We start from the raw sequence: 27,005 nt of genomic DNA, 5'->3' as shown, positions 1-27,005 counted from the left end.
TTGAGAAATATCCACTCCATCATATAATTACATAAGATAGCTGGAGATATGAGATTGGTCCAGGGTTCAACAATATATAGGCCTTAATCAGTGGCATGATCCCATCAACGGACTTAACGGAGATACTAACGGACAGAATTACAATTGTCCCCCAAGGAAATGAATAGTTCTGATTAATTGCGCAAAACCAGAGTTGAAAATATTGAAGTTCACAATACCGAAGGCCCAAGGCCCAAATTGTTCTTCTGCATTGTTCAAGACGTACTGGAAATTTGTAGCGCATGTATATTTCTAGATTAATCTCAAACCGACTTTTCTATTGTCGGTAGAAATAATATGAATTATGTGGAAGATTATATAACCGATATATATGAATATAAATAGAGCTCATGTATGTCAAAAGTGTGAATCGGAGTGGGAGGCGTGAGAGTGAGTGAGAAAAAAAAGCTTTGTACTCCTCTCTAAGTCTATAAACTCCTCTCTTGTACAAAACCACATTCTGATTTCAATTTTCAATATTTGGTATCATAGTTTCGGAGAGGAAGTAAACAGTTAGCGAAGTAGACAAAGGTGTTTGTGAAATATAAGAAGTATCCCAAGTCGATGTTTTCAGGAGGCGTAACCACGGTGCAATCGACAGTTCCTTTTTCATGGGAGAAAAACTACAACACGTAGAAGATTAAGATGCAGGCACTGCTACTTTTGCAAGGTTTGTGGGATATGGTTGTTAAAGATTCTACGGTGCCAACTATAGAAGAATTAATGCCGGAGTAGAAACAAGAATTCAACGAGGTTGTTGTTGAAAGTCTATTTTCACGAATAAGTGAAATAACTACATCCAAAAAGACATGGAAGACTTTGAAAGAGGAGTTTGAAGGCTTCGAGAAGAGACATGGGAGACTTTGAGAGAGGAGTTTGAAGGCTCCGAGAAGATAAAATTAGTGAAATTGTAAATGCTAAGAAGACAATTTCAAAACAAGAATTAACGACCGAGCGAACTTCATAGAAGAAAAGAAGAGTCATGAAAGTGTTTTATGTGCGTGCCACTCAGTCAAAGAAGAGAAATGAGATATCTTGTTCTTGACAGTGGTTGCATAAATCATATGATCGGGAACTGTAAATTATTTCAACATATTGACACGTATGAGACAAAGGTACGTATGAAAAATGGCTCAATTGTTCAAGCTAAAGACAAAGAAAGTATTGCAGTACGAACTAAAATGGGTTCGAAATTTATCCGAGATATACGGTTTCGGATCTAAAAAAAAATCTGTTGAGTATGAGAGTTACGCTCAACAGATTTTGTTTTAAATCCGTACATCTCGAATAAATTTTGAACCCATTTTAGTTTGTACTACAATACTTCCTTTGCCTTTACCTTGAACAATTGAGCCATTTTTCATACGTACCTTTGTCTTGATATAAAGTATCGATGTGTCGGAATAATTTATGTCAGACAAATGGATGGAAAATGATTCAATTGTTCCAGCCAAAGACAACAAAAATTGCGGTACAAGCTATGGAGTATGGGAAATAAAGGGTTTTTTTTTTTAATTGTTCAAGCCAAAGACAAAAAAAAATTGCGGTACAAACTGGAGTATGGAAAATAGAGGGTTTTTTTTTTAAAAGCTGGAGTAAAATGAGAATAGAGACATAATTTTTGGAATAGTCGCGAGTCTTATTTCGGTATTATTTCTGAAGCTCTGATACCATATAAACTAAGAAGAGGAGAAATGTATTTCATTTATGTACTATGTTTGTAATTACAACTTGTATTTATAGATAATTGTATTTATAGAGAAGCCTAATCTCTATTCTAAAACTGATTACAACTCTAACAAGAGTTATGTTTAACAGAATTGTAACAACTTCTTAACAACATTATTAGCACTAACTTTCTGTCTCTATTACTTAACTGCCTTTATTAACAGGTCTCTCGATAACTTGGAATTTAAGAAAGGAAAAAAATTAGGACATAACATTTCATTCCAACAAAAAAAAAAGAATTTAAGAAAGCAACAAAGAGCAAAATATCTTTTAACATATTCTAATACAGAAATGACCTCTACTAAAGCTCATTTTCTAACGATTTTAAGTTTGAAACTGATAGACTAAATGTGTTGTGACAAGTTAGTAAATAAGTTGAAACATTCTTCTATACGATTATGCACTCGGGAACCGATAGGAGCCGTCCATCAAATTTATGCGTGAATTAAATTATTATATTGTGTGATTCTCTATTAAATTCTTTGTGCATATTTTAGTATGGTAATCAATCTGATGATCTCTGTCATTTAAAAATTCAACTTTTTTCAACTTACGTTTCTCTTTTTGGGGTGAAGTCTGAAAAACAATCTTAATATATATAAAATTGTTCTTATTTCTTATTTTATTTTTTTTCAACAAGGAGAGAAAAAGTTGAAAATCAGTCTAGTTGAAGGAAACAATTTAAAAGGGTAAAATCGTTAAAGTCATCCAATAATAAATTCACCCCCATATCAGACTGAACCGTCCGAGAAAATAGCTTGAGAACTCAATTTGAAACAAATGAAGGTCACTTGCACTGACAATTCAATACTCCCAAACATAATAAAAAACACATGATATACCAATAACAGCCAGGGAGCCTAATAATCCCAGTAAACATAAACAAAAGCTCTAGTGCAGCCAAATAATTCGGAGCTGAAATGACATTCAAATTTTATCACCTATGTCAAAATTCCCAACTAAAATTGAACCACCTTGTGCAGACAAGCAGCGTCCAAATATCTATTAGTCCACAATTCAGAATCAAGTATCCATTAACAAAATATAAAAATAACTGTAATTTGCATAATCAAATCAATAGCCAGATTCCACAAAAGAGCAAACAAGCGAAGAATCACTATCAAATTTAGCGATGAAAAGGTAAACATTGTTCTTGCAACATAAACCAAAGCAATTGGCAAGTGGCATTAGGTTATAAAGCACACATTATTATTACATTAAAAAAAGGAGAAACACCTATGAAATCCTTCACATAAACTTCCTCAGAGGCCGGCGCGCATCCTCATCTTGCATATGCTGTGATGACAGAAAGACAAATTAAATTTATACCTTTTATTATTCAATGGCTAACCTTCAAAAAAATTATTCAATGGGCAAAATTTCACCTATAACCCTGCAACTTGTCACAAACTAAAATGTAAACACAAACGGACACCCTTTATATCATGTATATCGGTATATACTAAACAACACTACAAGTATCATGCATATCTTACTGAGCGAGAAATTTTTCTAATGCAACTCCTCTCCCGCTAAATTAATTTAAGGGAGGCCCGAAATTATGTTATCCTTCACTGATTATTGGTATGAAAATGAAGACAAAATGAGGGATATTTTTATAAATTAGGAGCGGGAGGTCTGTTATTTGTTATGTCCAGAGAAGAATATGATATTTCTAGTAATACAGTAAGCAAGTTTTGAAAAAAAAGCTTTCTATAATAGCAAGTAAAAGCATTGACAACTAGGACTTCTTTTACATAAAACAAAACAAATATAACAATAACAAAGCTCTAGTAAAGAAACTTTAACTGTTAATGGTAAGGTTACATCAAAATAAAGCGAAACAGTTCATTATCAATTTTATATCTATATGTAAAGCAACAATTAATGCTTTCATAATAGAAATGCAACAATTAAAACATTTTAGCATATAACATGACAGCTTAAGATGGAAAGGGGTAATCTAGAAACAAATTAGAATTTGCATCGTAATATCAACATGGGACTATTGCACGATCTAGACACATGATAAATTCTCATCTCTGAGATAAATGCAACTAGTTCAAATGGTTCTCATCTCTTCAAAGAAACAATGAAGAATCATATGATTAAAACTAATAGCAAAACTTGGGTAGTAACTAGTAAGGCAGATAAAAGTTCCTTACAATCTAAAGCATCACAACACAATTAGCTCTTGAGTGATTTGGACTAATTAATAAATATAAACTTCAGGCAATCTAAGCTCCTCTATATGAAAATTCTCAGTAATTAGAAACCTATTTCTTGCCAAAGCCTACAAATTGTAGTATCCTTTTCTTTCTCGGATGACTTTATAACGAAATCAGGTCGCCAAAAACGTAGACCCAGTTGTCCAAAAAACTCATATAAAACTCAATCCCTACTTATCTATCAATAATTAGCTTTAATAAAAGAAGAATAATTACAGGCTCAAATTGCACGCAGTGGAATAATTCCTTCTCGAATTAGATATCTACCAGTGAAAAAACGCAAATCCTACCTACTGTTCATGTCGCGGGTTAATTCCAGAACTCCTTAAGGATCGATCAAAAAGCAGACGACTTGACTCAATTTGAAAGGAAAAGAAAAGGAAATTCTGCAGATAATCGTAGAAGAGAGAGAGAGATAATCGTACAAATTCGCGAACGACTCCTTTGTATACGAGGTACGGAAGCGCGAGGCCGAAGAGGCCGACGACGACGATGTTGCGCCGGGACCAGCGGAAGTTGAACTCCAGATTCTCGCGGCCGGCGTTCCACTCCTCGATCCACTTGTTCTTGTTCACTTCCATTCCTCCACCCATGGCTTCTCTCCGGTTTTGGTAATAACACTCTCTCTCTCCCTCTGGCGCTGCGCCGATCTGAGATTTTGGAGTCGGGACGGAGTGGGAATGGAGACGCGAGAGGAGAGGGGAGAGATCAGCGATTTAACGGGCCAGGAATTCTCTATTGGGTTAATGTACGATCCATTAGAAACCCAAAATTAGATTTGATAACGTGGTACAACTGTGATTTGCGGATTGGGCCAAGTGTGGATCAATGGTTGTGTACATATTTGTTTGTTAGCTATGGAATAACAGTAATTTATGTCGTTGTGTCCGACTTTTTTTTTTTATTTGAAATGAAAAATGAAGGTCTAGCTCCCTTCAAATCTCTGTTTATATTACAAAAGATTTTTGGATTTTGGAACCTATGACCTCACACATGAAAGCCATCTATCCTAATCATTTCTACTGCAGTATATAAGAATGTGAATCATCCATTGTTTTCAATTGATTTGAGGCTGATAGAATTTTTCTTGGTCCAGACACTTCAGCAACACCAAGAAATTATTAAAACTAATTTGATTTGATGCGTAATAAGGGCTATTTCTGTGAGATTTTGCTTAATCTACTTAACTCTTTGGAGATGCCCATGATATAATGTATTGAATGATACTTAAATTGTATGCTTCTCACTTGATTATCTTATTATTATTTGTTCAGGCATCATTCAATTTCCAGCCGGTTTGCGCAACACAATTGCTGCCCGTATGATTTCCTGGTGTCTGATTTATACCGTCTCTACTCTCTAGTATATAGCTCCATGGATTGTACTGGTCTGCAATATATTAACATTTCCAATAGACCCATGTCAAATTAGATATATTTATGTGTTGAGGGGTATATAGGAAATTAGAGAAGTTTGCAAGGATGTACCAAAAATTAACCCTTTCTTTTATCAGGCAGTGTAGCATTTATGAATGCTCTAGCCATGAAGCAATAAAAAAATTGACACCGGAGAGATGAAAGAAGAATATGGTTCCTCAAAGAATAAACACATGAGGTCATTATCATATTAACAAAACCATGAGCTACAGATCATGAGTTACAAATTCCTTCTTTGGAAGATTTAGCCCCCATCAAATGTATTTGCAAAATTATCGGGAAGAAAAGAATTTACTTTTCATTCGCGCGCATATAGTAAAAAATAATGCACAATTTTTTTTTAAAAAAAAGCTACTGTAGCCTATGGCAGTTCAACTCAGAAAGTAGAAAAAGAAAAAAAAAATCCTAATTGACTCTCACAAAACCAGTACACAATGAGCACTGGTCTGATCATAAACAAAAGCATTACATTTTACAGCAAATTAACTTATTCAAGCAAAACCAGTCTCCTGCACTCTAAACCACTTCTACAGTATATTTGCTTCTATAAACACATACACACATTTTATAATGAACCAAAATTTGACAATGCTGACTGAAAAAGAGAAGCAAATGCATCAGACGCACTTGCATCGTCAGATTTGATCTTTATTTGTGCCTTTGCAGAGGCAGTGTTTACAATACACTCCACCAAAAAGAAAGAAGATGAACCTTCCTTTTGCGCGAAGAAAAAGAATTTGTAGTTTGGAGGGTGACCACCTGATGCAATGCACTGGATTGAGTTGTTTTGCATGTGTCTGATCAGAGATTGAGGTGCCGTCAGAGAAGCCACACCTTGAATGCTTAAAGTAGATTCCTGCAACCAAAAATAACATGTAGTCTGCTTGTTAGGGTCTATATTAGGGGTGTCAATGAAACCCTTTTAACCATTTTATCCGACCCGTATCATATTCGATAAAGTGGGTATGGGTAAGTTTTTTTTTTGTTAACTTAATGGATATGAATAAGAAAAAAGTTTCGTTAGCTTATCGGGTATGTGGAAGAGCTATTTCGTACCCGTTATCCTATAGATAATTGATAAATATTAATTACATATGATATTTTTTTTATTGATACATACAACTATATTTTTTTTATTATGATTAGATTGATTTATTCAACATTTTATATATATTTTAATCAAGTAATCTATAATAAATTAATTTATCCAACATTTTATATTATTTTTTAATTAATAATTTATGACAAAATTGAATTATACAACAATTTATATAGTTATATTTGTTTAATAATTTATAATTTTTAAACTAATGGGATAAAAAATGAATTTTTATATTTTATGACACTACATACATGATGTGTTTAATATATTTATTTATTTGTTATATTTTAGATTAAATTAAATAAACTATTAATTTATTTGACAATTATCTGTTATTTGTTTTGTTATCATTTATCTTAAATGGTAAGGGTAGGGTATGGGTAAATCCAAAACTTAACAGGTAAGTGCAGGGTACGGGTAAGACTAATTATATACGGGTATGGGTATGAAAATGTCTCCACCCAACCCGTACCGTACCCATTGGCACCCCTAGTCTATATAGAGTGCCTTTAATGGCCAATAGATAAACCTGCCAGAAAACTCTAGGTCGACATGATCAGCATATATGAGAAGATGATTAATGAATAAATGAAAAACTGACAAACCTGTGAAGAGGATACAGTAAGTTGGCCCCATTTCTTCTGGAAGGTACCAGGGTCTAATACTGGCTTAGAATTGAGGATCAGAGAAGGAGGCAGAGTTAGTACAGGGGCATCCGGTACACCAAGTCCTAGAAGGTCATCAATAGCAAAAGTCGCTGTCTGGGCAGTGGAACTAGGTGCAAGAGCTGACAACGAGCTGTTAATGTCAGAAGGGGCACTGTATGTAGACGAATTTGACCCATTGCGGGTGGGCCCACCATTTTCTTCTTTATCTGACGTGCTTAGGAGAAGGTCTTTATCATTTTCTTGGTATCTCTGAGCCGAGCGTATGGCATCGTCACCTGAATCACCTCCTATCGCCAGGTTTGAGAGGTCCTCTGCGAACTCGAATGGTCCACGGTGCTCCTTATCCGTGAACATATATGATGGCTGCAGTTTCAAACATACAATAATTAATTAGTGAAGTTGATCTGCAGGTTTTGAGAGGTCCCTTATATCCTTTGGCATGCTGTTCTAGCATGTCATAACTTCGATTGCAAGTAATACTTGTGAGCTTTATTATTTGATGGGTGAACTTAACTACTACAGTAAAGTCTAACCTGAAAAAAAAAAAATGAAGAAGGAAGTCTTAATTGTACAAAATTTAAAACAATTAAATGTAACCTTCTGGTAGACAATGGATAGGGAATTAAATTCATCAAAAATACGATCTTTTATTTCACTGCTTTGAGTATCGGCAAAGACCGACACAGCTTGCTTAGGTGGATTCACCACACGCTCAGCAACAGCCACATCATATTGCAACAGTCTGTAATAGAACAATGCCCGGTCATGTACATCCTAAAACAAGCACAAATGATGCCATCTATCAGCAAAAGGATAAGCACACTTCTTGAACAATGGTAAAGAGAAAATCTACATTTTATGTATTTTAGATTACTTGGTGGCTATCAGCTAGACCGGCAGACAAAGCAGCTCCTAAGGCTTTTTGAGTTTCTGGTGCCCGCTTGAAGAAGCACTTCATTACTGCGGTCAGCAGATGCAACCTAACCTGTACGGTAGAACAAGCATCTTAGTTCCTTACGTTGAGATGGATGTTTTTTTTTCCTCTAATAAGTAATAACATAGTACCATAAGAAGTGTTTTCTATTCTGGAGGATGAATCTAATAAATATACAACATGATTACAATTTACAACTTCCAATACCAAATGCTACAGGAATGACCCGTACCAACTGTTACCGGGGATACCATTACTCCCTCTCTCTCACTGTGGCATACCTCAGGGGAGTGTTCTTCCTCCCAATTCTCAACAAGGCTTTCAAGCACATAAGGAGCATCCATCATATCTTGTGAATACTCCCCTAACATCCATATTAGTGCCGCCTTTGCTTTTGGCTCTTGTATACTATTGCTGCTAATGTTTCCCACAACAGCAATGCAGTCATGGCTCCACTGGGGGTATTTCCTCAGCAGATCCTTCACTAGAACCTGTAGTATAACAATTGGAGAGATATATAAGACAATTATAAACATCTATAAAGCACGTTAAATATCTTGATTCTGTACTTGAAACGCATATGCACTAAGCATATCCTTAAGCAACAGGTATGTCTCAGTATTGACCAATCATGTCATGACTTCAACTGGATGCTACCGTACAAGTCATAAAACTCAAAAAATACTGATCACAAAGAAGATCTAACTGTACATAACTCGAGAATTGTGAAATTGATTTATGGATAACTTGTAGCTGCATCCATGCTGATTTATGATTCAAGAAAGAATTGAGGAAAGCAACTGCTTACCAGTGTTTCAGCTGTCACATAATCCTTTTCCATCTCAAGAAACTGAAGTAGCCGATCAACAATTGCATTCACATCGTACTGTTGCAGTGCTATCTTACCAACTGCCCGAATAGACTCTCTTGCAATTGGCACATCAACATTTCCCGCATATTCACATAGCTCAGTCACTGAAAACCCAAAGTACAGAAGTTAGCAACCCACCAACTACCAAAGCCGTAGTTGCAGAAAGGTCCATAAGTTATCAAGAGATGGCAGAAAAATTGCAACCATTTTTATATGTAAAAGAGCCCATTCTTTATGAAAATGAAGTTCCTATCATTAGTTGGTCATTAACACTGGTGATAATACGAACTTTAAAGAGATTTTATTTAAGGAAATGGTGTTTTCACCTCAATTAAAATAGGATGACCATTCATAATTGTGGTGAGACAGAAGGTAAATTAGACCAATATTGCATGATCTTTTAATGCCAGAGTCTCATTGCTAACCACATCATCAAAGAAAACTAGACTTTTAAAGATTTAACTATCAATAAGATGTAAACTTATTTCATCATTAAATACAGAACATTTTTGCAAATACTGAAAGGAGGCATTTGTGAAATTAAAAGGCTAGTTCATACCAATTTCATAAGTGTTGCTCTCATTTGCAATAGCAGTCAACATCTCAAGTTTAAGTTTTTTCACATATGAAGGATCACTGAACTGGCAGTAGAAATGCTTGTAGTCTGACGAAAACAGCATAGGAGCTCGCATCACAAGAATGTGTAGATGGCACAAGACTGCATACGATTGTTCAGGGCTCCCTGCACCTACTAGTGTTAGCAAAGGTGCCTTAATGCGTTCATAGACCTAAAATAAGAAAATATTGTCTTTATAAGAAAGGCATTGTAATTCTGTGTCTGCTGAATTGCATATATAGAAATACTTAACACAAGGTCGGATCTGCTGCGGATATCTTTTAGAAAGGGAATCTATTTTCCAGTGGATGAGCTAGGGCTGACTTATTTGGCATACAGTTGATGATTACAATACGCATGCAAAGTTATAAATGCAATTTATGTCCTTGAGATTTTTCTATGATCATGTTTTACTGCATAAGCAATCAGGTCACATGCACAACTATATACTTTTGAATGAAAACCAATTAGGAGTTTTAACAACCTGTTGGTGAACATCTGTCATGGACATCGTCACGTGAAGGAACACCTTGATGGTGGCCAGTACCACAGCCCCATTTGCATGCTGAAGCCTATCTTCCAGAAGGTTCATCATATCGAATATCTCATTATTATCTGCCGGTATGTACTTCGATACCAAATCAAGCAGAAGGCACTGGGCCCACTCGCTGAAATCTCTAATCCTGTAATGCTTATCATCATATCATGAGACCATAATTATTGAAATGTTGCTGTGTTGTTTAGCTTTATGTAGAAATGAAAAACAAACCTATTTAAAAGGTAATAAATAACCGGTTTGCCATAAAGGGTCTCGATTTCCCTTGCAGCCTCCTCTGAGTTCCCAGCCTCTTGAGTCCAAATCTCAAGCAAAGAGTATAAGCAATTGGCCACCACCTGGGACCACGTAAAATGCAAAAAAAAAAAAAAAAAAACTTTGCTGTTACATTATTGATACCAGCTGATAATTAGATGAAAGTGCTTGTGTTCTATTTTTCTTTCTAAAAAACACAACTTGAGAACTTCAAAATTTACAGACTAAGGTTTACATGATATTGACAGGCAGAATGGTGTTGATGTGATTTGTACAAATTACCATGTAAAAGTAATCAAATGTAGCATCATCTGGTTCAGAACAGGACACGAGTAGGGCACCAGGATTCAATCGAGAATAAACATTTAAAACCAGAACAGCAAAAGGCAGATGAACATTCCAATCCTGGATCCAAGCCTACATCAATCCAAACACCACTATGGATCTGGATCCAGTATTACCTGAGCATCAGGATCAGAAAGCATGAGTGCCTTCAGCGCAGCTGGGAAATCAGAATCATGACACGTAGTTGCCGATATATGGTACAACTTCAACACCCCAATCGCCGCTACAGTTCTAACATACGAGCTATGATCCTTCAAACCAGCTACGAGAGGCGCAACCAAATACTCGACCAGATTCTGGACTCTGAGCGAGCACAAGCTCCTCAGCGCCAAACCCCTGATCGTCGGGTCCTGGTCGTGGCAATCCCTCTGTAGAAAATTGATGGTGAGAAGCGCCAGATCAGGATTGCCCCGAGCGTAGTTGCCTACGTAGAGGTAGCACATCTTTTTCAACACTACATCTGACGTGGCGGAGCACATCACCATCTCACTGAAGGCCGGAGATACATCGATTCCGACCGTCATGCACGAGATCACGCGCTTGAAGAGGTCCCGCTTTGCGTCATCTGCACCCGGCGCACGGCTCCCCGCTAGCTGGCGCAATTGTAGCTTCAGATCTGAGACCTCGCTCTTCCTGTGGAACAGAGAGAAAGAGAGAAGAAAGAAATTAGCAGAGGTATGAAGAGAAAGTGAGAGGGAGATGAGTGTGGAGAAGAGAGGGCATTTACCCGGAGGGTTGAGATGGGGAAGGCGATTTGGTGGCGGAGACCGGAGGCGCCATGGCGGATCCGACGGGAATGCGGCGGAGGGAGAAGCGCAGTGGTGTAGATTCAAGAGGGGTGCGAGTACGGTGGTACTGGTTGAAACAGCCGGAGAGATCAGTTTGTTCCTTTGCTTTGTTTTGCTGATTATGTCGACAGCCTCCTGTTATTTGCGGAAATGGAGATATCCTGTAGAACAATCAGCTGATTGGGCCTGGTGGGTTGGGCTGCAAGAGTTACAATTGATCTAGAACTTCAAATCCAAAGTGGCTTTGTAATGTATAGATATGTAACAATGCACAAAAATATAATCCGGCCTGGTTATCCATCCGTTGTTTCGTCGACTGCTCGTATGTTCCACGAAGAAATTGCTTAAAAGAGAAATTTGTTTACGCCTTACGGGCTTTGAATCAAAAAGGGTAAAACTGTATGGAGAAATCCCAATTAAGTTGTGTATTGCTTTGGTTAGTCTGACAGGGACATCTAACGGCTTTTTAGACATACGTTTAATCATTAGTATATTTGTCAATATTTTATTACTCGTTAAAAATTGCAGCTTGTAGAATGCAGTCCTATTCGAACCCTGCCTAGAAAAATGGATTTGCTTGTGTTTTAATAATTTAGTACATCAGGTTAAGATCCAAATTGTTAGTTATAAATCGACACTAATTGTAAAGCAACTCCGTAATTTCAATCAAATTCGCATTCGTTACCGATTCGGTTGAAAAAAAGAAAATAGCAAAACTCCAGAGCCTGTATTAATTGCCAAGTTGCTTGGATTGCTAAGATTCGACGCAACTATCCGCACCAAACGCTGCATGAAAGTAAAAGACAGTACTTCCTTGTCAACCATCCTTCTTCCTTTGACTGACAGTTTTGACTTTTGACTGTACAGTCTGTACTATATTATTAGCTTCTTCATTTATAATATATATATATATATAGAGTTAGGCTTGGGTGCTATGGATAGCATAGTGGCCTCTATGCTACGGCTCAATATTCGAATTTCCAAAATCCAAACGGTCTATCCGAGCCGTTCATCTTATTCTCCATATTAATATCTGCTTGGAGACCAAATTTTATAATTTTCTGAATTTTTTTACTATTTATTAAGCCACTTTGAAAATCGCTAATCCAACGGTTTTACTGTTTTGTGCAGCCACCGTTGGATCAACAATTTTGTAAAATACTTAATAAATAGTAAAAAAATTCAGAAAAATGTAAAATTTGGTCTCCAAGCAGATATTAATATGAAGAATAAGATGAACGGTTCGGATCGACCGTTTGGATTTTGAAAACTCAAATATTGAGCCGTAGCATAGAGGCCACTATGCTATCCATAGCACCCCAGCCTAACTCTCTATATATATATATATATGAAGAGGGTTCAAATGTCTTCATTTTTTGTGCCTCCATCATGCCTTCATTTTTAAAAACTTAAATAACTCAAAGTTTACAACTTAAACGTCAAAATAAAACCGTTAGATGTGATCTATGTTATTTTCTCTATGTGCTCATAAAAAATTATCACATTTTGATTTTGCTTTTCTATTAATCAATAAGTTGAAAAATCAACGTCTAGATTTGTATACATTTTTACAAGCTCAAGATGACAATCAAAACAAAGTTGAAATGCCATAATTTTTTACATGTGCATAGATAAAATGATATAGTTCATATCCAACGATTTTTTTTTTTATTTTAAGATTTAAACTTTGAGTTATTTAAGTTTTTAAAAATGGAGGCATGATAGAGGCACAAAAAATGGAGGCATTTGAACTCTCCTCTATATATATATATATATATATGAGGAGGGATCAAGTTACAACAATTTTTGAGTTACAACAAGTTACAACAACCTTTTTATTACATTTTCAAAGTCCAAATCGTCGATCCAAACCATTAGATGTGATCTCTACAATAAAATGTGCTTGAAGACCAAATTTTATATTTTTTTTTGGAATTTTTTTACTATTTATTAAGATGGGTACAAAAACTTGTCAAATTTAGACCATTGAATTTTGTACCCATCTTAATAAATAGTAACAAAATTCCAAAAAATGTAAAATTTGGTCTCCAAGCACATTTTATTGTAGAGATCACATCTAACGGTTTGGATCGATGATTTGGACTTTGAAAATGTAGAAAATGGTTGTTGTAACTTGTTGTAACTTGATCCCTCCTCTATATATATAGAGGAGGGTTCAAATGCACCCAAATTTTTGTACACCCAAATGCATCATATCTTTCAAATCTTTTTTCTCCGTTTTCAAAGTTCGAATAGTCAATCCGAACCGTTAGTTGCGATCTATATATTAAGATGTGATTGGAGACCAAATTTTATATTTTTTGAATTTTTTTTACTATTTATTAAGCCACTTTGAAAATCGCTGATTTTACATTTTCTGGACCATTGGATCAGCAATTTTCAAAGTGGCTTAATAAATAGTAAAAAAATTCCAAAAATGTAAAATTTGGTCTCCAAGCACATCTTAATATATAAATCGCATCTAACGGTTCGGATTGACTATTTGAACTTTGAAAACGGAGAAAAATAATAGAGTGCATTTGGGTGCCCAACAATTTGGGTGCATTTGAACCCTCCTCGTATATATATTATTCCTCTCCTCTCCTGTCGTCATTTGGTTTCTGTTACCTGATGTTCAGATCGTATCCAGAGCCGTTGCCTCCACAATTGGAGACCTTCACTTAAATTACATCACCTCCAATTAATTCATAAATATTTCCCACAGCCACATAAACCGGGCCGTAACGTAGAGGTTGCCACTCGTCAGGCCTCTTTATTGAGGTGTTGATTTGAATTCGTACACGGTACACGGACCAGTATCTTTCCAACGTGTTAAACCAGATCACGACAGGACTGATTAATTTCGAGTGTCCTTGCTAAGTTACCCGAAAGATGGTTTTAAATTAGGAGGTCCTGTTGTTTGGACGTGGTCTATTAGTGACGCTTTTCATCAATACTTTCTGAATAAACAAAGGTGCACCTATTTATGAAGCACTGTGTTCTAATGCTACGAGCAGAGAGAAATTTTGCAGCATTATAAAATGTATTTGTCTCTCAGTAACATTTTAAATTATCTTTCACCTCTGCTTACTTTTCAATCAATATAAAAATGCTTCATTTATCAACAATATTGTGTGGCATCGTTTTTTAATAAGATAACAACCCTTCTAGATTTAAAGAAGTTTCCCGACTTCAATATATAAATATGTGTGAAATTTTAACCTGATTAGCAAATATCTGACTAGAACATTGCTTTTTTTTTAAAAAAAAAATTATTTATCTACACCTGACTAGTTAATGAATTTACATCTGATTAATTATTTAAACATGATTCACTATTTTCTTGACTCCTGATGAAAATTTTGAATCCGCCCTTAATTTGGTGTATCATTTATATGCAAGGATAATTAGTCCATGATACTATGAATCATGCATTAAGCTTATTTTTTTAAACTTGATAGTGACTACTATAATCATGCATTAAGTTAAACAATCTTAATAGTACTCCGTTGTAACTATATCTCGTTTTATTACTGAAATATTTTAAATATTTTAATTACAAGAATTCAAAGACAAGTCACACTATGCGTTGATAGAAATTTATAATAAATTCTCAATTATGTATTAGCAAGATTTTGCAGCTAGGTCTTACGTTTATAAGCTTTGTTTTGAACTACTAAAGTTATCTACCTTTATTTTTATTTAAATTCTATAAGATAGTTTACTAAACAATCAGTGGTTCTAAATAATTTCTATTTTTCAACGAGAACATGTGACTTCACTATTACTAGACGGATAAAAGTCTTTATAATCAGAGCAGCGGATTTTTTATATCGTCGAATTTGTCATTCTACTTTTATTTGTATGAAGCTCGATAGAAATTAGTAATAATTTTCAAAATTAACTTTTTTACTACGTTTTCTCTCTTGTTATTTTTTTTACTTTTTCTCTTGTTTTCGGAATCATACGATTAATTGTATGATGGTTGAATAAGCAATTGCATGCTATAAATTTCAAGTAAAAGCAGCTTTGAAGTATTAATTTTTGGGTAGCTACTATTCCATGATGCTGCTCAATGATTTTTTTTTTTTTGCTTCTTGATACGTCACAGAAAATCATCGCCGATTAAATAAATAAGTTTGATGTTCAATATTATAAAATAGATTAGAAAATATTATATATATGGTTACTCAAGTTATAATCACAATAATTTTGTATACATTATAATTAAAAAAACAACAATAATTTCTTAATGGTATATTGACTAATTAAGAATAAGGAGTGGAACTTAAGCAATAAACATTGAGAGACGAAATCAACAATCCATAAAAATCGTCTCAAACTTTGGCATTGAAAAAACAATCCTAATAGCAATAAATATAAGAATAATAATAGCATTTAGTATAAAAAATCATCTTGTACCATTACTAACCCGACCCCATCATCGCAGTAGAAAAAGAGAACAATTTAAATGGAAATTGATGGAACAAAAATAATTTCGACAAATTATTAAGATTGCTTGAGAATCTACTTCTATCTAAAATGATCATTCAAAATTTTAGTTAGAATTTGTAAGAGAACTGTTTATAATAAGTATCATTAGCAACGAGAAAAAATATCAGCCAGACAAAAAATAAAGAGAAAGACAACCTAATCAGAATTGTTCGGAGCAACTCACCTTACCTATACCATCTTAAAAAATAATTGGAAATAATAATAGGGCGATGATGTCACAGATTTAAGTAGGAGAAGATATTATTTAGTTAACTGGAATAGATCTGTGTATATTATTTTAATATTTGTGTGTGTTCACTTCAAAATTTGTATTGATTTAGCACATATAGATCTTACTACGGGTCGAACATTAGAGAAACTCTTCCAATTCAAATTTGAGTGTGATGAACATCAAATGGAAATTTCTTCCCTCTTTCTCATGTGCGCACTATAGAAATGAAAATCTCATGATTTCAACTCCATTAAAGGATATGTAAGATATCTTTTTAAAATTATAGGGTAAATTTTGCTGGAGATCACTAAACTTTATCATTTGTCACGAATTAGTCACTCAAGTTTAATTTGTCCCAATCAAGCTAGTGAACTTTTTATTAGTCTTATTCAAGTCACTCTACAACTTTTTCATCCAAAATACTAGCAAAATATACCCATTCTGTCTAAAATGCTAACAAAATATGCTCATTCTATCCAAAATACTAACAAAATGAGCATATTTCGTCCAAAATACTAACAAAATGAAAATATTCCATTAGTATTTTAAATGAAAAAAATTATAAGGTGACTTGATTGAGATAAAAAAAAAAATGTGATTTGATTAGAATAAATCAAACTTGAGTGATCACTTCATAACAAAAGACCGAAGTTAGTGATCTCCAGCGAATTTACCTTAAATTATAAATGCAAACATGTTAGATCACGCAAAAATAATATTTATTAGACTCAAGCGTAACAAAGAAAAACGGTGCTTTCTTAATAGTTGTTAAGCAACAATTTTTCTTTTGTTACTTTTGAAACATAAAAAAAAAATTCAAAGCCAGGTTGTTTCAAAAAACAAATATGAATAAGAAATTTAATTCTCAATGAGATTAATTTTTATAAAATTTGACAGCTCACAGCTGGCAAATTTTTAGACTATTTTTTAAAAAAAAAACAAAGACTTGTACAATATAACATGAGAGTTATATCACTCTTAACATTTTTTTTATACTTTTGAACACATCAAATACATCCGTTTTAAATAAAAGCAAAACACGAAGAACCTCATGAGAATAAATAAGTAGAATAAATAAGAGAGAGTATGATTGTACGAATAAGAATATATATATATAATAACGTGAGACTTAGAAATTTTAAAAAATAATCTTCTTTGTATATTATTATTATTTTAGATTTAGAAAGTACGTATATAAAGTGTACGTTGACTCATTAAATTTAATATTTCTTTCATATTACTTCCCATTTTTATTTAGTTTGGCTTGCTACTAAATCCGACGGACCAAGCATTAAACTCTGAAACAGGCGTGAAACCAGTTTTCGCAAGAGGCGCTGAATCGGGGGCAAAGTCGTCAGCTACGAAAACAAAGCGCGGCCCAGGGGGCAACAGAGCGGACCGAGCGAGAAAGAAAGAGAGAAAAGGAAGGTGACGTGGCGCCTGCGTAAACTCACCTCGTCTTCCCTCCGGCGCCCCGATCTCCGACCAACCTCTCCCTCTCTTTCTCTCTTCCCCACATAAACCCTACCTTCTTCCATACGCTTCCCTCGCAGAAGATTTGAGAATTAGATCCGGTGAGTTCGTGTCAAATAGCTAGGTTTAACCTGGTTATGTTGAGTGGAGATGAGTTCTTCGAGATTCACGTTCAAGAACTTGGCGGAGGAGGCCAAGAAGCGCGTCGTTGTGCTGGTCATATTTGTTGTCGGTCTCTCCTACCTCATGTCACGTGAGCTTCTCTTTACCCTTCTTTCAGTTTAGTAGAAATTTTGTAGCTGAAGCAACTCGTTTGAGGTTATTTACAAGGTTTCTCATAATAAAACATCGGTTGTAGGAGGACATTCTGAATTGGATCATCTATTTTCCAATTGCATCATCTGTTTCTCCGTAGTTCTCAATCTGTACCATTTGTTTGCTTGTTTTTTTAGTTTTGTAAAACTAGGCCTTTAATCTGTTGAGTTAGCTCAATCTAGCATAAATTATTTTGTCCCCAAGTTGTTTTTGTAATTGTCTCCACATACCATTGTAAGCCTGTAATTGTAAATCTGGGTTTCAGCTGACTTATATCAGTTAACTTTGCACATGCAACCACATCTTATGAACTCCTATATACAATCTTTGTTATACTTGGTACATCTTTCAGTGACAAGCTCGTCAGTATGGATCAACCTCCCTTTTGCGACCTGCTTAATTCTCCTCCTCCGCTACATGTCACTTGATTTTGATATCAAAAGAAAGGCTGTGATGCACATCAAGGATCAGAAAGACTCCATGACCAAGGAAGCCCTAATTCAAAGGAGGTCATCAGTTGAACTCCACACCACCCCTAAAAAGCCTGAGAAGATTGATTGGAGGAAGAAGGTGAACTCCCCTTCAGTGGAAGCTGCAATTGAAAAATTCACCAGGCACATCATCTCTGAGTGGGTCACCGACTTATGGTATTCTCGAATAACTCCTGACAAGGAAGGCCCAGAGGAGTTAGTTAATTTGGTAAATAGCATGCTTGGAGAAGTTGCATATCGTGCAAGAGATGTCAATCTGATAAATCTTCTCACCAGGTCTTTTGTTTGAGTCCAATACTTAATTTGTTTAATTACCTTTTGCAACTTTTCTGAAATGCTGGTATTTAATGAATGGATTGAAAGCCTGTTTCCTTTTATTTTTTATGCTTGCAGAGTTATGTGAGCTTTGCAAGGTTTTAGATCAGCGTATCCCGTAGTAGTTTTCTCAGTCATATAATGGCTTCACATTTATTTTCATTAAATGCTTTGTCATTAGTTTGACGAAAATTTCGAATTAAATTGCAGGGACGTTATCAATCTAATATGTGAACATTTGGAGCTCTACCGTCTTTGTCAATCCCAGATTGGAAAGGAGAAGTTTTTGAGTTTACCTCCCGATCAGCATGATTCTCAACTGAAATCTGCTCTGGAATCTGAAAAAAAGTTGCACCCTGCTTTATTTTCAGCGGCTTCTGAACACAAGGTTGGTTTCAACTTTTACATCTTACTTTTTCATGTTCTTGTTGCTTTTAGTAACAACTATTGTTTATGGGGGGCTCCATTACAAACATTTTTATGGAAAGAAAGGTGAAAATTGGGACCTGGGACATGAGACCAACTTTATCCATGTCATGTTATTTTTTTTAAGGGTGAATTGCTCCCATACACATTAAAACTTTTCTTATTTCCAATTTCCCCATCAAAATCTCAATATATCTTATTTTCCCATAAAAAGAATGAATTGCTCCTATACCCATTGAAACTTCTTATTTTCAGTTTCTCCACCGAAATCTCAATATATCTTATTTACCCATCTAAATTGAAAGTTCTTTCCTGTTTATCCTCTTCTTCTCCAAATATTTCTCAGTGAAAAAAAATAATAAAAATAAATGGAGATTTGTGCTTCTCTTTCTCGCAAGCCAACAGAGTTCGTTTCTAAGCATTGCAGTTATGCATGCATTTGTTTGTGTTTATGCTTCAAGCAAACAGTGTTTGTGTTTGTTAGGTCGAAAGAAAGCTGTATTTTGTTTCTTACTCGCTGCCTTTTCTTTATGAGTGTGTATAGTTATTATATTCAATAGCAATAAAGTATATAGATTCAATTTGATAATAATGGACAAAAATAAAGCTCCTCAAATCGTCGTTGTTATGACAAATATAGGAAATGCTATGTTAATATATACAACTTTTAAAATCTCCACAATAGCAACTGAACCAATCAATAAGTAACAAACGAGACGAGATGAGAAGCACGCATTCAAAATCCATGAGTAAAAAGTAGACTGCATGTCAAAAAAGCAAGGGAGTTATTATGCTTTGATTAGCTGCCATATTACAAGCTGCTGTCCCTGCACAGTCCAGCTAGAGATCAGATTAAACAAGTGCAATTTGACTGGGAAAACCCAACAATGATGGAGAATAAAGGATAACAAAGCATCGCAGCACAAACTTCCTGATTGAACACAATCAACAGACTTGAACGTCCCAGCAGCAGCAGCTCCTCTCTGTCTCACATCCATCAATTCCGCTGCTCTGCCATGTGCAACCTTGCCAGCCACGACTCTGAACATAAGCATTGCATGCCTCACTTGTAGGAATACAAACTCTCTCTTATCCTCCTCTGGCAGGGACAAATGTGCCCCCCATCCCGACGAGTATGTCGTGATGCCTGAAAAGCCGTGTTGTAGTATCTCGCAAGTGCAGCAGTAGGGGCTCCCACATACTCCACCTGCACTCAGGGAGCACAACAAGGTGGACCGGTAGAACCTGAGGTGTTCGTTCCCATCGGCAATGCACTGCTCATCCATGGTGCTTGCAACACCGCCACAATGCCTGGAAGCTCGAAAGTGTATCATGTCTCGATACTTCTCGAAGCAAGCTAGAGCCCTCTGACTGGTGGGTCTTGAAGATGCGGCAGACTGTGGGAGAATAACTTGCTATGTTTTCTATTTTCATTTAATTATAGTGGTTGAAAATGCATCATTTGTTTGCTCTGTTTGTTGTGTGTGAAAGAGAAGCACTAGGCTCCCTTAATTTTTATTATTTTTTTCACTAAGAAATATTCGGAGAAAAAGAGGATAAATAGGAAAGACTTTCCAATTTAGATGGTAAATAAAATATATTAAGATTTTGATAGAGAAATTAAAAATAAGAGAAGTTTCAATGAGTATAGGAGCAATTCATTCTTATTTTGATGGGTAAATAAGATATATGGAGATTTTGATGGGGAAATTAGAAATAAGAGAAGTTTTGATGGGTACACGAGCACTTCAACCTTTTTTTAAAATGTGTGTAGACCATATCTGATCATCACATCAACAACATTTAGGTTTTGTTTTTCAAATGTTTTTATGGATTCTTAAAATTTCATTGTTAGAAAACTTTAGGCCAATCGTTTCTCATTTGTCCCATTTTAAAAAAATTTAATTCATGCTTTTTCCCTCTTGACATGTACACCAACTCATGCTTATCAACTTTTAAGCCAGGTTTTGCAACAGTTGACGAGTGGGCTACTTTCAATAACTTTAAGGCCCGAAGACTTAAGCTGCTCTTTCTTTCGCCATACAGCTCGAGAACTTCTTGCATGTGTCGTTCTGAGACCAATTATCAACTTAGCCAACCCTAGGTACGTAGTATATGTTAAATTCACATGTCTTCTTAATTTCAACAGAAAACATATGGTTTTATCATATTCAATTTAACTTTGTAATGTAGATTTATAAATGAGAGGATAGAAGGATTAGTGATTATGCTTGCCAACAGGGCTGCTTTAAAGAGAGCAACTGCACAGGAGAATCTGAGTGGGCCCCCTCCTATGCCTTCGGCCGACCAGCTTTATGCAGCGATGGACAAATCCAGTCCAGGTTTAGAGCTTGTTCAAATCAGACTCGATCAGTCAGAAAGTTCACCCCATGCACAGGCGGTAAAAGATGCGCCTAAGAATAATCTAGTGTCGCACAAGAGTATACCTTTAGATTCTGACGAGAAGAGTAAGAATGTGGATCCTAGAGGGTTGGAAGTTCAGGGGGTCCAGGTGCGGGACCAAATGTCAAAACAGAAAAGTGAAATCCTTGAACCAGAGCACTTTGAAAACGTGTGGTCGAAAGGAAGAGATTACAAAAACAAGGAATACCATATCATCTCATCAGGTGTAAATAGTAACAATATTTTCAGAACTCCTACCTCTGTTACTGCAACTCTTAATGCCAGACCACTGAACCGAGGAGGTATGACGTCACAGCAAGAAAGAAAATTCCATCACATTTACGAAGAAAGTGAGAGTTCTGACACCTCAGAAGAAGATGAAGTTGAAATTGAAAATCCTGAGAATGAAAATGGAAATGGAAATGAGAGTGAGAGCAATAGTGCGATGGGTCTTGATACACCAGGTATCAGAGTCTGGGAAAGCAAAAGCAAACACAGAGGAAACACCACTGTAGCATCTTCCCAAATACACCACCCTCTTGAGTCGTCAGAGATGCAGAAGAAAAGGAGGAATAAGAAAAACCAATCTAGGAAACTAAGAAAAAAATCCAGGCCTTGTGTGCCTAATTTATGGCAACAGGCTGAAAGAGGTACCCTTTTGCCTGGGGATGTCCATGATACCCAAAATTCACCTTGTAGTGATTTGAGTTTTGGTGAAGAATATTTTGATTATGCTGAAATGGAAAATGGCTTGGGGAGGGCTTTTAGTGGAATGGGTGCCTCCTGTTCTCTCTCGTCCTTTTCTTCCTCAATTTCATCCCATTCATCTTCGTCAGGTTACAGTGTCAACAATGTCCTAGTTGACTCTTTTATAAAACTAAAATCTGAGGCAAGTATTTTACCCATTTTTGTATGCCGAGTACTTTGAACCTTTACTTTTTTTTCCCTATCTGAGAGCTTTGTTTTTTCATTATTAGCTCTTACTTTTTTTTTTCCATTCGTGTACTTCCAGCTTATAGAGGTTTAGATAAAATCCAAAGGACCAAGCCGTGAGTACCAAATTCCACAAGTCTGTACTTTAGTCACTTAGTGATAGAATCTTTTTAGCAGTCACTGTCTAAGAAGCAAAATGCTGCCTAATTGTTTTAAAAAAAAATGCTGCCTAGTTAGATGGTGTATTATATGAGTTTGTAGGATCAAACTGTAAATGGTAAATTATGTCGGCTTATATTGTCAATAAACTATTACCATGCAAGAGCACAACCTCTTATACTAGATTATCTTTCCCAAACATCGTCATACTTCCATATTTTTCTTTTCAAAAGCTGATAGTTGGCCTTATTTGATTTTATTAGGTCATAGGAGCTAATATTGTTAAGAGTGGATCGGGAATGTTTGCCGTGTACTCTGTTGCGGTCACTGATGGAAATGACAATAGTTGGTCAATCAAAAGGAGGTAACTGGAAGTAAAAAGGAAAAAAAAAATATCTTTACTTTTTCGCTCTTAGAAGAGTTTTTGTTTGTTGGTCTCTGATGAAAAGTTCCATTCTTCAGGTTTCGGCATTTTGAGGAGTTACATCGGCGGCTAAAGGAATTTCCTGAGTACAACCTAAGCTTACCTCCTAAACATTTTCTATCATCAGGACTTGAAGTCCCTGTTGTTCGAGAAAGATGCAAACTACTTGACACATATTTAAAGGTCTCTTTCTCTTTGTAACTTATTAAAAATGCAGGTTGTTAATTATATCAGGTAAGGAGTTGAGGGTCAATTATTTTGTACAATTGTATCTATTTTATATCAGCCCTTGATGTTTCTTGAATGGTATAACCATTTGAAATACTTTGCTTTTACAGAAGCTTCTTCAGATTCCTACAATATCAGGCTCAATCGAAGTTTGGGATTTTTTGAGTGTTGATTCTCAGGTTTAAATTTCATATGTATGCTATTTGATGCCTTTATTTTTTTTGTTATTCCCACTTTCCGTATAGTAACCATCATTTTTGCAGACATACATCTTCTCAGATTCTCTGTCTATCGTTCAAGCTCTTTCAGGTAATTTTTTTTTTTTCCATTAATCTGTCTTATGCATAGACTGCCCTAATGTTATTCATTGGATGTGTGCACTCACTGTTTCTTGTCCCCCTTTTTTTACAGTAAATTTGGACAATAAGAAATATGACAGGAAAAATCCTACTTCTAGTTTAGCAGAAGCTTCAAATTCAATCGGCAATTTGTTCTCTATAGCAGAAACTTCAACAGATAACAATGAAGACACAACACCGGTTAATCAGATGTACCATCAGGTTGGGGGTGGATTGAGATTGAGGAAAGCCAATGATACTCGTAAAAGGAGTTCAAGCACATACAGAGACAATGCGGGAAGTGACTCTGACAGCCCAGTTCAGACTGATTTCTCATTCTCGATCAAATCTGAAAAGAGCAAGAAATCTGTACCAGCTGAAACTGACAATGCAAATTATTCTTCTCAAATAGATGAAGATGATGACGATACCATCAATCCTGACAAAGTAAGTTTTAATTTAAGTAATGCTTCATGAACTTCTTCCCTTCTTCCTTGGTTTCACTGTTGGATTTTGGGGGTGATGGGAGTTGTGCGATAGTACTATTCTAATTCCTAAACAGAAATATGAGTATTTCAGGCGCTTTGTTTAGTAATTTTCTAACTTCTGATTATGATTTTTTACCGGTATTAGAAGCTACAACTTGTATGGATGGTTGATGTTTTTTCTTTTCTTTAAACAGTGGACCCCACCAAATCTTACTGTACCTGTGTTAAACTTGGTGAATGTAATTTTCCAAGTTCAAGACGGAGGTTGGATCAGGTACCACTTTTGTTTCGGATCCTCATTAAGCCTACTTTTCTTTTTTTCTGTGGCATCTCTTATCCTGGCATGTCTTGTTTCAGGAGACAAGCATTTTGGGTGGCCAAGCAGCTATTACAGCTGGGCATGGGAGATGCTTTTGATGATTGGCTGATTGAAAAAATCCAGCTACTTAGGAATGGGCCTGTCATTGCTTCTGGTATACAGCGTATTGAACAAGTAAAACATCTTTGTCATGTCAACTCTTTATCTTTCTTGGTATATATTCCCAATCCATCATTGTTTCAAGTTATCAATCTCTTATTAAGGCACTCCATTATAGTAGTTTAAGTTCTGTTTTCTGCTTCGAACAAGTCGATTAGGGGTTTACAGTTTGTTTTTTGCGAAGTTCTTTTTTTATTGTATAAAGGACTGAAAATGAGCCAGCTAGCTTTCAGAATTGAACCAAAAAAATAAACTGTTATTGGAGTTTGGATTATCCACTCTGATATCACCTGAAAAAAAGCTCTTTTTTCTTAGTTATTTATCTTTTAATGCCATCTTAATGCAAACTTTCATTTTCAACATTTCATTTGATTTATAATTCCTTTTCAATTGTGAATCCAAATAGATATTGTGGCCAGATGGAATTTTCTTAACAAAACATCCTAAAAGAAGGCCTCCACCAGCACAAACTTCTTCACAAAATGGTCAAAACAACCCCTCAAATCAACCCATATTAACCCCTGAGCAGCAGCTTGAAGCTGCTCGGCGTGCCAAATTTGTCCGTGAGTTAATGATCGGTAAGACTTACATTTTCTGTTTTTGCACTTTTTAAGTTTGAATGATTTTTTTTCGGAATCTTAGTGATATTGTGAGAAACTTACAGAAAAGGCTCCTACTGCCCTTGTAAGTCTAGTGGGAAGGAAGGAGTATGAGAGGTGTGCTCAAGATGTATACATGTTTCTTCAGGTATGTTTATATTATGTTGTGTATCACTGTTGTCAAAGCACAATCTTTTACGGGTGGGGATTCATTAGCAACCAATTAATTTGACAATCTTGACATTGTAAAACATAACTTCTATTTGTTTTAAATCTGACTACTAAAATGTAATCTATACTTCATCATATTATATATGTGAAAACTGATAAAATTTTATGCTAGTTTGACCCTTCACCAAATGACATAAATTTTACGACGGTCCATATTTAATGCCATTTTATGGAAACATCAAATGATATTTTAATTGCATGAAAATTTATACATAGCCAACTTATATGGAAAACATGTTTATAATTATTTTTTCTACTTAAATTTTTTTTGACATATTTGAGAAAACTGTCAAGGTATAAATTTCCGTTGAGGGGATCCCAACCCATATCTTTTGCACCTTTTCCTTTGTGCTAATTCAATTGGAAGATAAGTAAAGCATTTCTTCCCAAACATCTGTGCTGGTTATGAAGCAATGGTGGGGAGATCAACAAAGGAGCAGTAAATAGCAATGACTCAGAAGTTCAGATTTTTTTTGTTTTTTTTTTTTGTTTTAACTGAGTTCTCTTTTATACAAATGCAGTCCCCTGTTTGCTTAAAGCAACTGGCTTATGATTTTTTGGAGCTACTTCTGCTAGTTACATTTCCAGAGCTTGATGGTGTTGTAAGGCAAATTCATGAACAAAAATGATGTAGACAAGGAGCCAGTATGTTGGCATCAGGTGCATCATACTAATTTGCTGGACTTGGTTGGCTGGCTCTCGATCTAGTGCTCTTGTTTCTGGAGCGAGGTTTATATATAGTGTAAAAAGAAAGAAAATGAGATGGAAGTTAAAGGGCAGTTTTCTTGTTGCCAGTGTTAAGTATGCTTCGTCGTCATGTTCGTTTTTTCTTTTTCTTTTTTCCCCATTTTTGTAAATTCACCATATAGTTTAGTGCAGTCTTACATGTGGTTAAGCTTAGATTAGATAGTAAATTTTGCTGTATATCTTTTTCTGTTTATGCTTGTTTTATGTAGTTGATTGGAAGAGATAGACTGGCAGCATCTGCCAAGTTTTTCAAAGAGAGAGAGGGAGAGAGAATAGGAATTCTTCAATTGATTCATTAAAAGCCATAAGGATTTGTAATTCAGCAACAGTTTAAAGCAAAGAAGGAAATTTTGTGTTGGAGTCTGAGATGCTGTGTTTAATGTTTTTTCTGTTATTTTCATGATATGCTGGGCAGCCTGGGCTAAAGTAATATCAAAATACTTATACAAGTGTGGTTTTTTTTTTTTTTTGAGAGAGAAGATGGGAGGTCTAGTCCCCATTTTTCATTAATTGGACATCAGATATGTCAGTATTTACAGGGTAGTAATATCTCTGGCGAATTTGGTTTTGCATACATACCTGGTTTCTACATTTTTTTTTTTTTTTTAATGAGTTTGAACCGATGCTTTCTTGTACGCTCACATTCTCCAGAGATTCAAAATAGA

General features: G+C 35.4%; 3 protein-coding genes across 4 annotated transcripts; 1 reads left to right on the top strand and 2 right to left on the bottom strand.

The window, feature by feature from the left end:
• Window positions 1-2,799: 2,799 nt before the first annotated feature.
• On the bottom strand, window positions 2,800-4,696 carry LOC144563280 (neuronal acetylcholine receptor subunit alpha-5). Its single transcript, XM_078312729.1, has 2 exons — window positions 4,421-4,696; window positions 2,800-3,063 (listed from the first exon to the last, which is right to left on the bottom strand). The coding sequence occupies exons 1-2, from the start codon at window positions 4,586-4,588 to the stop codon at window positions 3,016-3,018; spliced, it is 216 nt and encodes a 71-aa protein (XP_078168855.1). The 5' UTR covers window positions 4,589-4,696; the 3' UTR covers window positions 2,800-3,015.
• Window positions 4,697-5,846: 1,150 nt separating this feature from the next.
• LOC144563279 (adaptin family protein) lies at window positions 5,847-11,690 on the bottom strand. Its single transcript, XM_078312728.1, has 11 exons — window positions 11,506-11,690; window positions 10,895-11,411; window positions 10,392-10,516; window positions 10,107-10,305; window positions 9,566-9,794; window positions 8,944-9,110; window positions 8,417-8,626; window positions 8,076-8,186; window positions 7,799-7,975; window positions 7,139-7,564; window positions 5,847-6,287 (listed from the first exon to the last, which is right to left on the bottom strand). The coding sequence occupies exons 1-11, from the start codon at window positions 11,556-11,558 to the stop codon at window positions 5,997-5,999; spliced, it is 2,505 nt and encodes an 834-aa protein (XP_078168854.1). The 5' UTR covers window positions 11,559-11,690; the 3' UTR covers window positions 5,847-5,996.
• A 5,960-nt stretch (window positions 11,691-17,650) lies between these two features.
• LOC144563715 (phox (PX) domain-containing protein) lies at window positions 17,651-26,706 on the top strand. Of its 2 annotated transcripts, XM_078313208.1 has the most exons (15): window positions 17,651-18,018; window positions 18,433-18,847; window positions 19,097-19,274; window positions 21,277-21,416; window positions 21,506-22,604; window positions 23,071-23,171; window positions 23,270-23,414; window positions 23,570-23,638; window positions 23,723-23,768; window positions 23,871-24,244; window positions 24,480-24,559; window positions 24,643-24,778; window positions 25,170-25,341; window positions 25,428-25,510; window positions 26,115-26,706. In XM_078313208.1, the coding sequence occupies exons 1-15, from the start codon at window positions 17,916-17,918 to the stop codon at window positions 26,220-26,222; spliced, it is 3,249 nt and encodes a 1,082-aa protein (XP_078169334.1). In that variant the 5' UTR covers window positions 17,651-17,915; the 3' UTR covers window positions 26,223-26,706. The 2 variants fall into 2 exon arrangements, with proteins under 2 accessions (XP_078169334.1, XP_078169335.1); XM_078313209.1 differs by lacking the exon at window positions 25,428-25,510.
• The last annotated feature ends 299 nt before the right edge of the window (window positions 26,707-27,005 follow it).

Source organism: Carex rostrata, chromosome 12 (assembly GCF_964058835.1).
Source record: "Carex rostrata chromosome 12, lpCarRost1.2, whole genome shotgun sequence".
Taxonomy (NCBI): domain Eukaryota; kingdom Viridiplantae; phylum Streptophyta; class Magnoliopsida; order Poales; family Cyperaceae; genus Carex; species Carex rostrata.
This window is presented reverse-complemented; position numbering and strand designations above follow the sequence as displayed.

What these genes read in the sequence shown, in the direction of transcription:
- LOC144563715 (XM_078313208.1), top strand. Translation starts at nt 17,916, where the DNA reads ATGAGTTCTTCGAGATTCACGTTCAAGAACTTGGCGGAGGAGGCCAAG. An exon ending in TCTCTCCTACCTCATGTCAC is followed by an intron (nt 18,019 to 18,432) that starts GTGAGCTTCTCT and finishes TACATCTTTCAG; the next exon opens with TGACAAGCTCGTCAGTATGG. An exon ending in ATCAACTTAGCCAACCCTAG is followed by an intron (nt 21,417 to 21,505) that starts GTACGTAGTATA and finishes TTTGTAATGTAG; the next exon opens with ATTTATAAATGAGAGGATAG.
- LOC144563280 (XM_078312729.1), bottom strand. Translation starts at nt 4,588, where the DNA reads ATGGGTGGAGGAATGGAAGTGAACAAGAACAAGTGGATCGAGGAGTGG. An exon ending in AAGGAGTCGTTCGCGAATTT is followed by an intron (nt 3,064 to 4,420) that starts GTACGATTATCT and finishes CTGTCATCACAG; the next exon opens with CATATGCAAGATGAGGATGC.
- LOC144563279 (XM_078312728.1), bottom strand. Translation starts at nt 11,558, where the DNA reads ATGGCGCCTCCGGTCTCCGCCACCAAATCGCCTTCCCCATCTCAACCC. An exon ending in ATTTATTACCTTTTAAATAG is followed by an intron (nt 10,306 to 10,391) that starts GTTTGTTTTTCA and finishes TAAGCATTACAG; the next exon opens with GATTAGAGATTTCAGCGAGT. An exon ending in TTACTGTATCCTCTTCACAG is followed by an intron (nt 6,288 to 7,138) that starts GTTTGTCAGTTT and finishes TTTTGGTTGCAG; the next exon opens with GAATCTACTTTAAGCATTCA.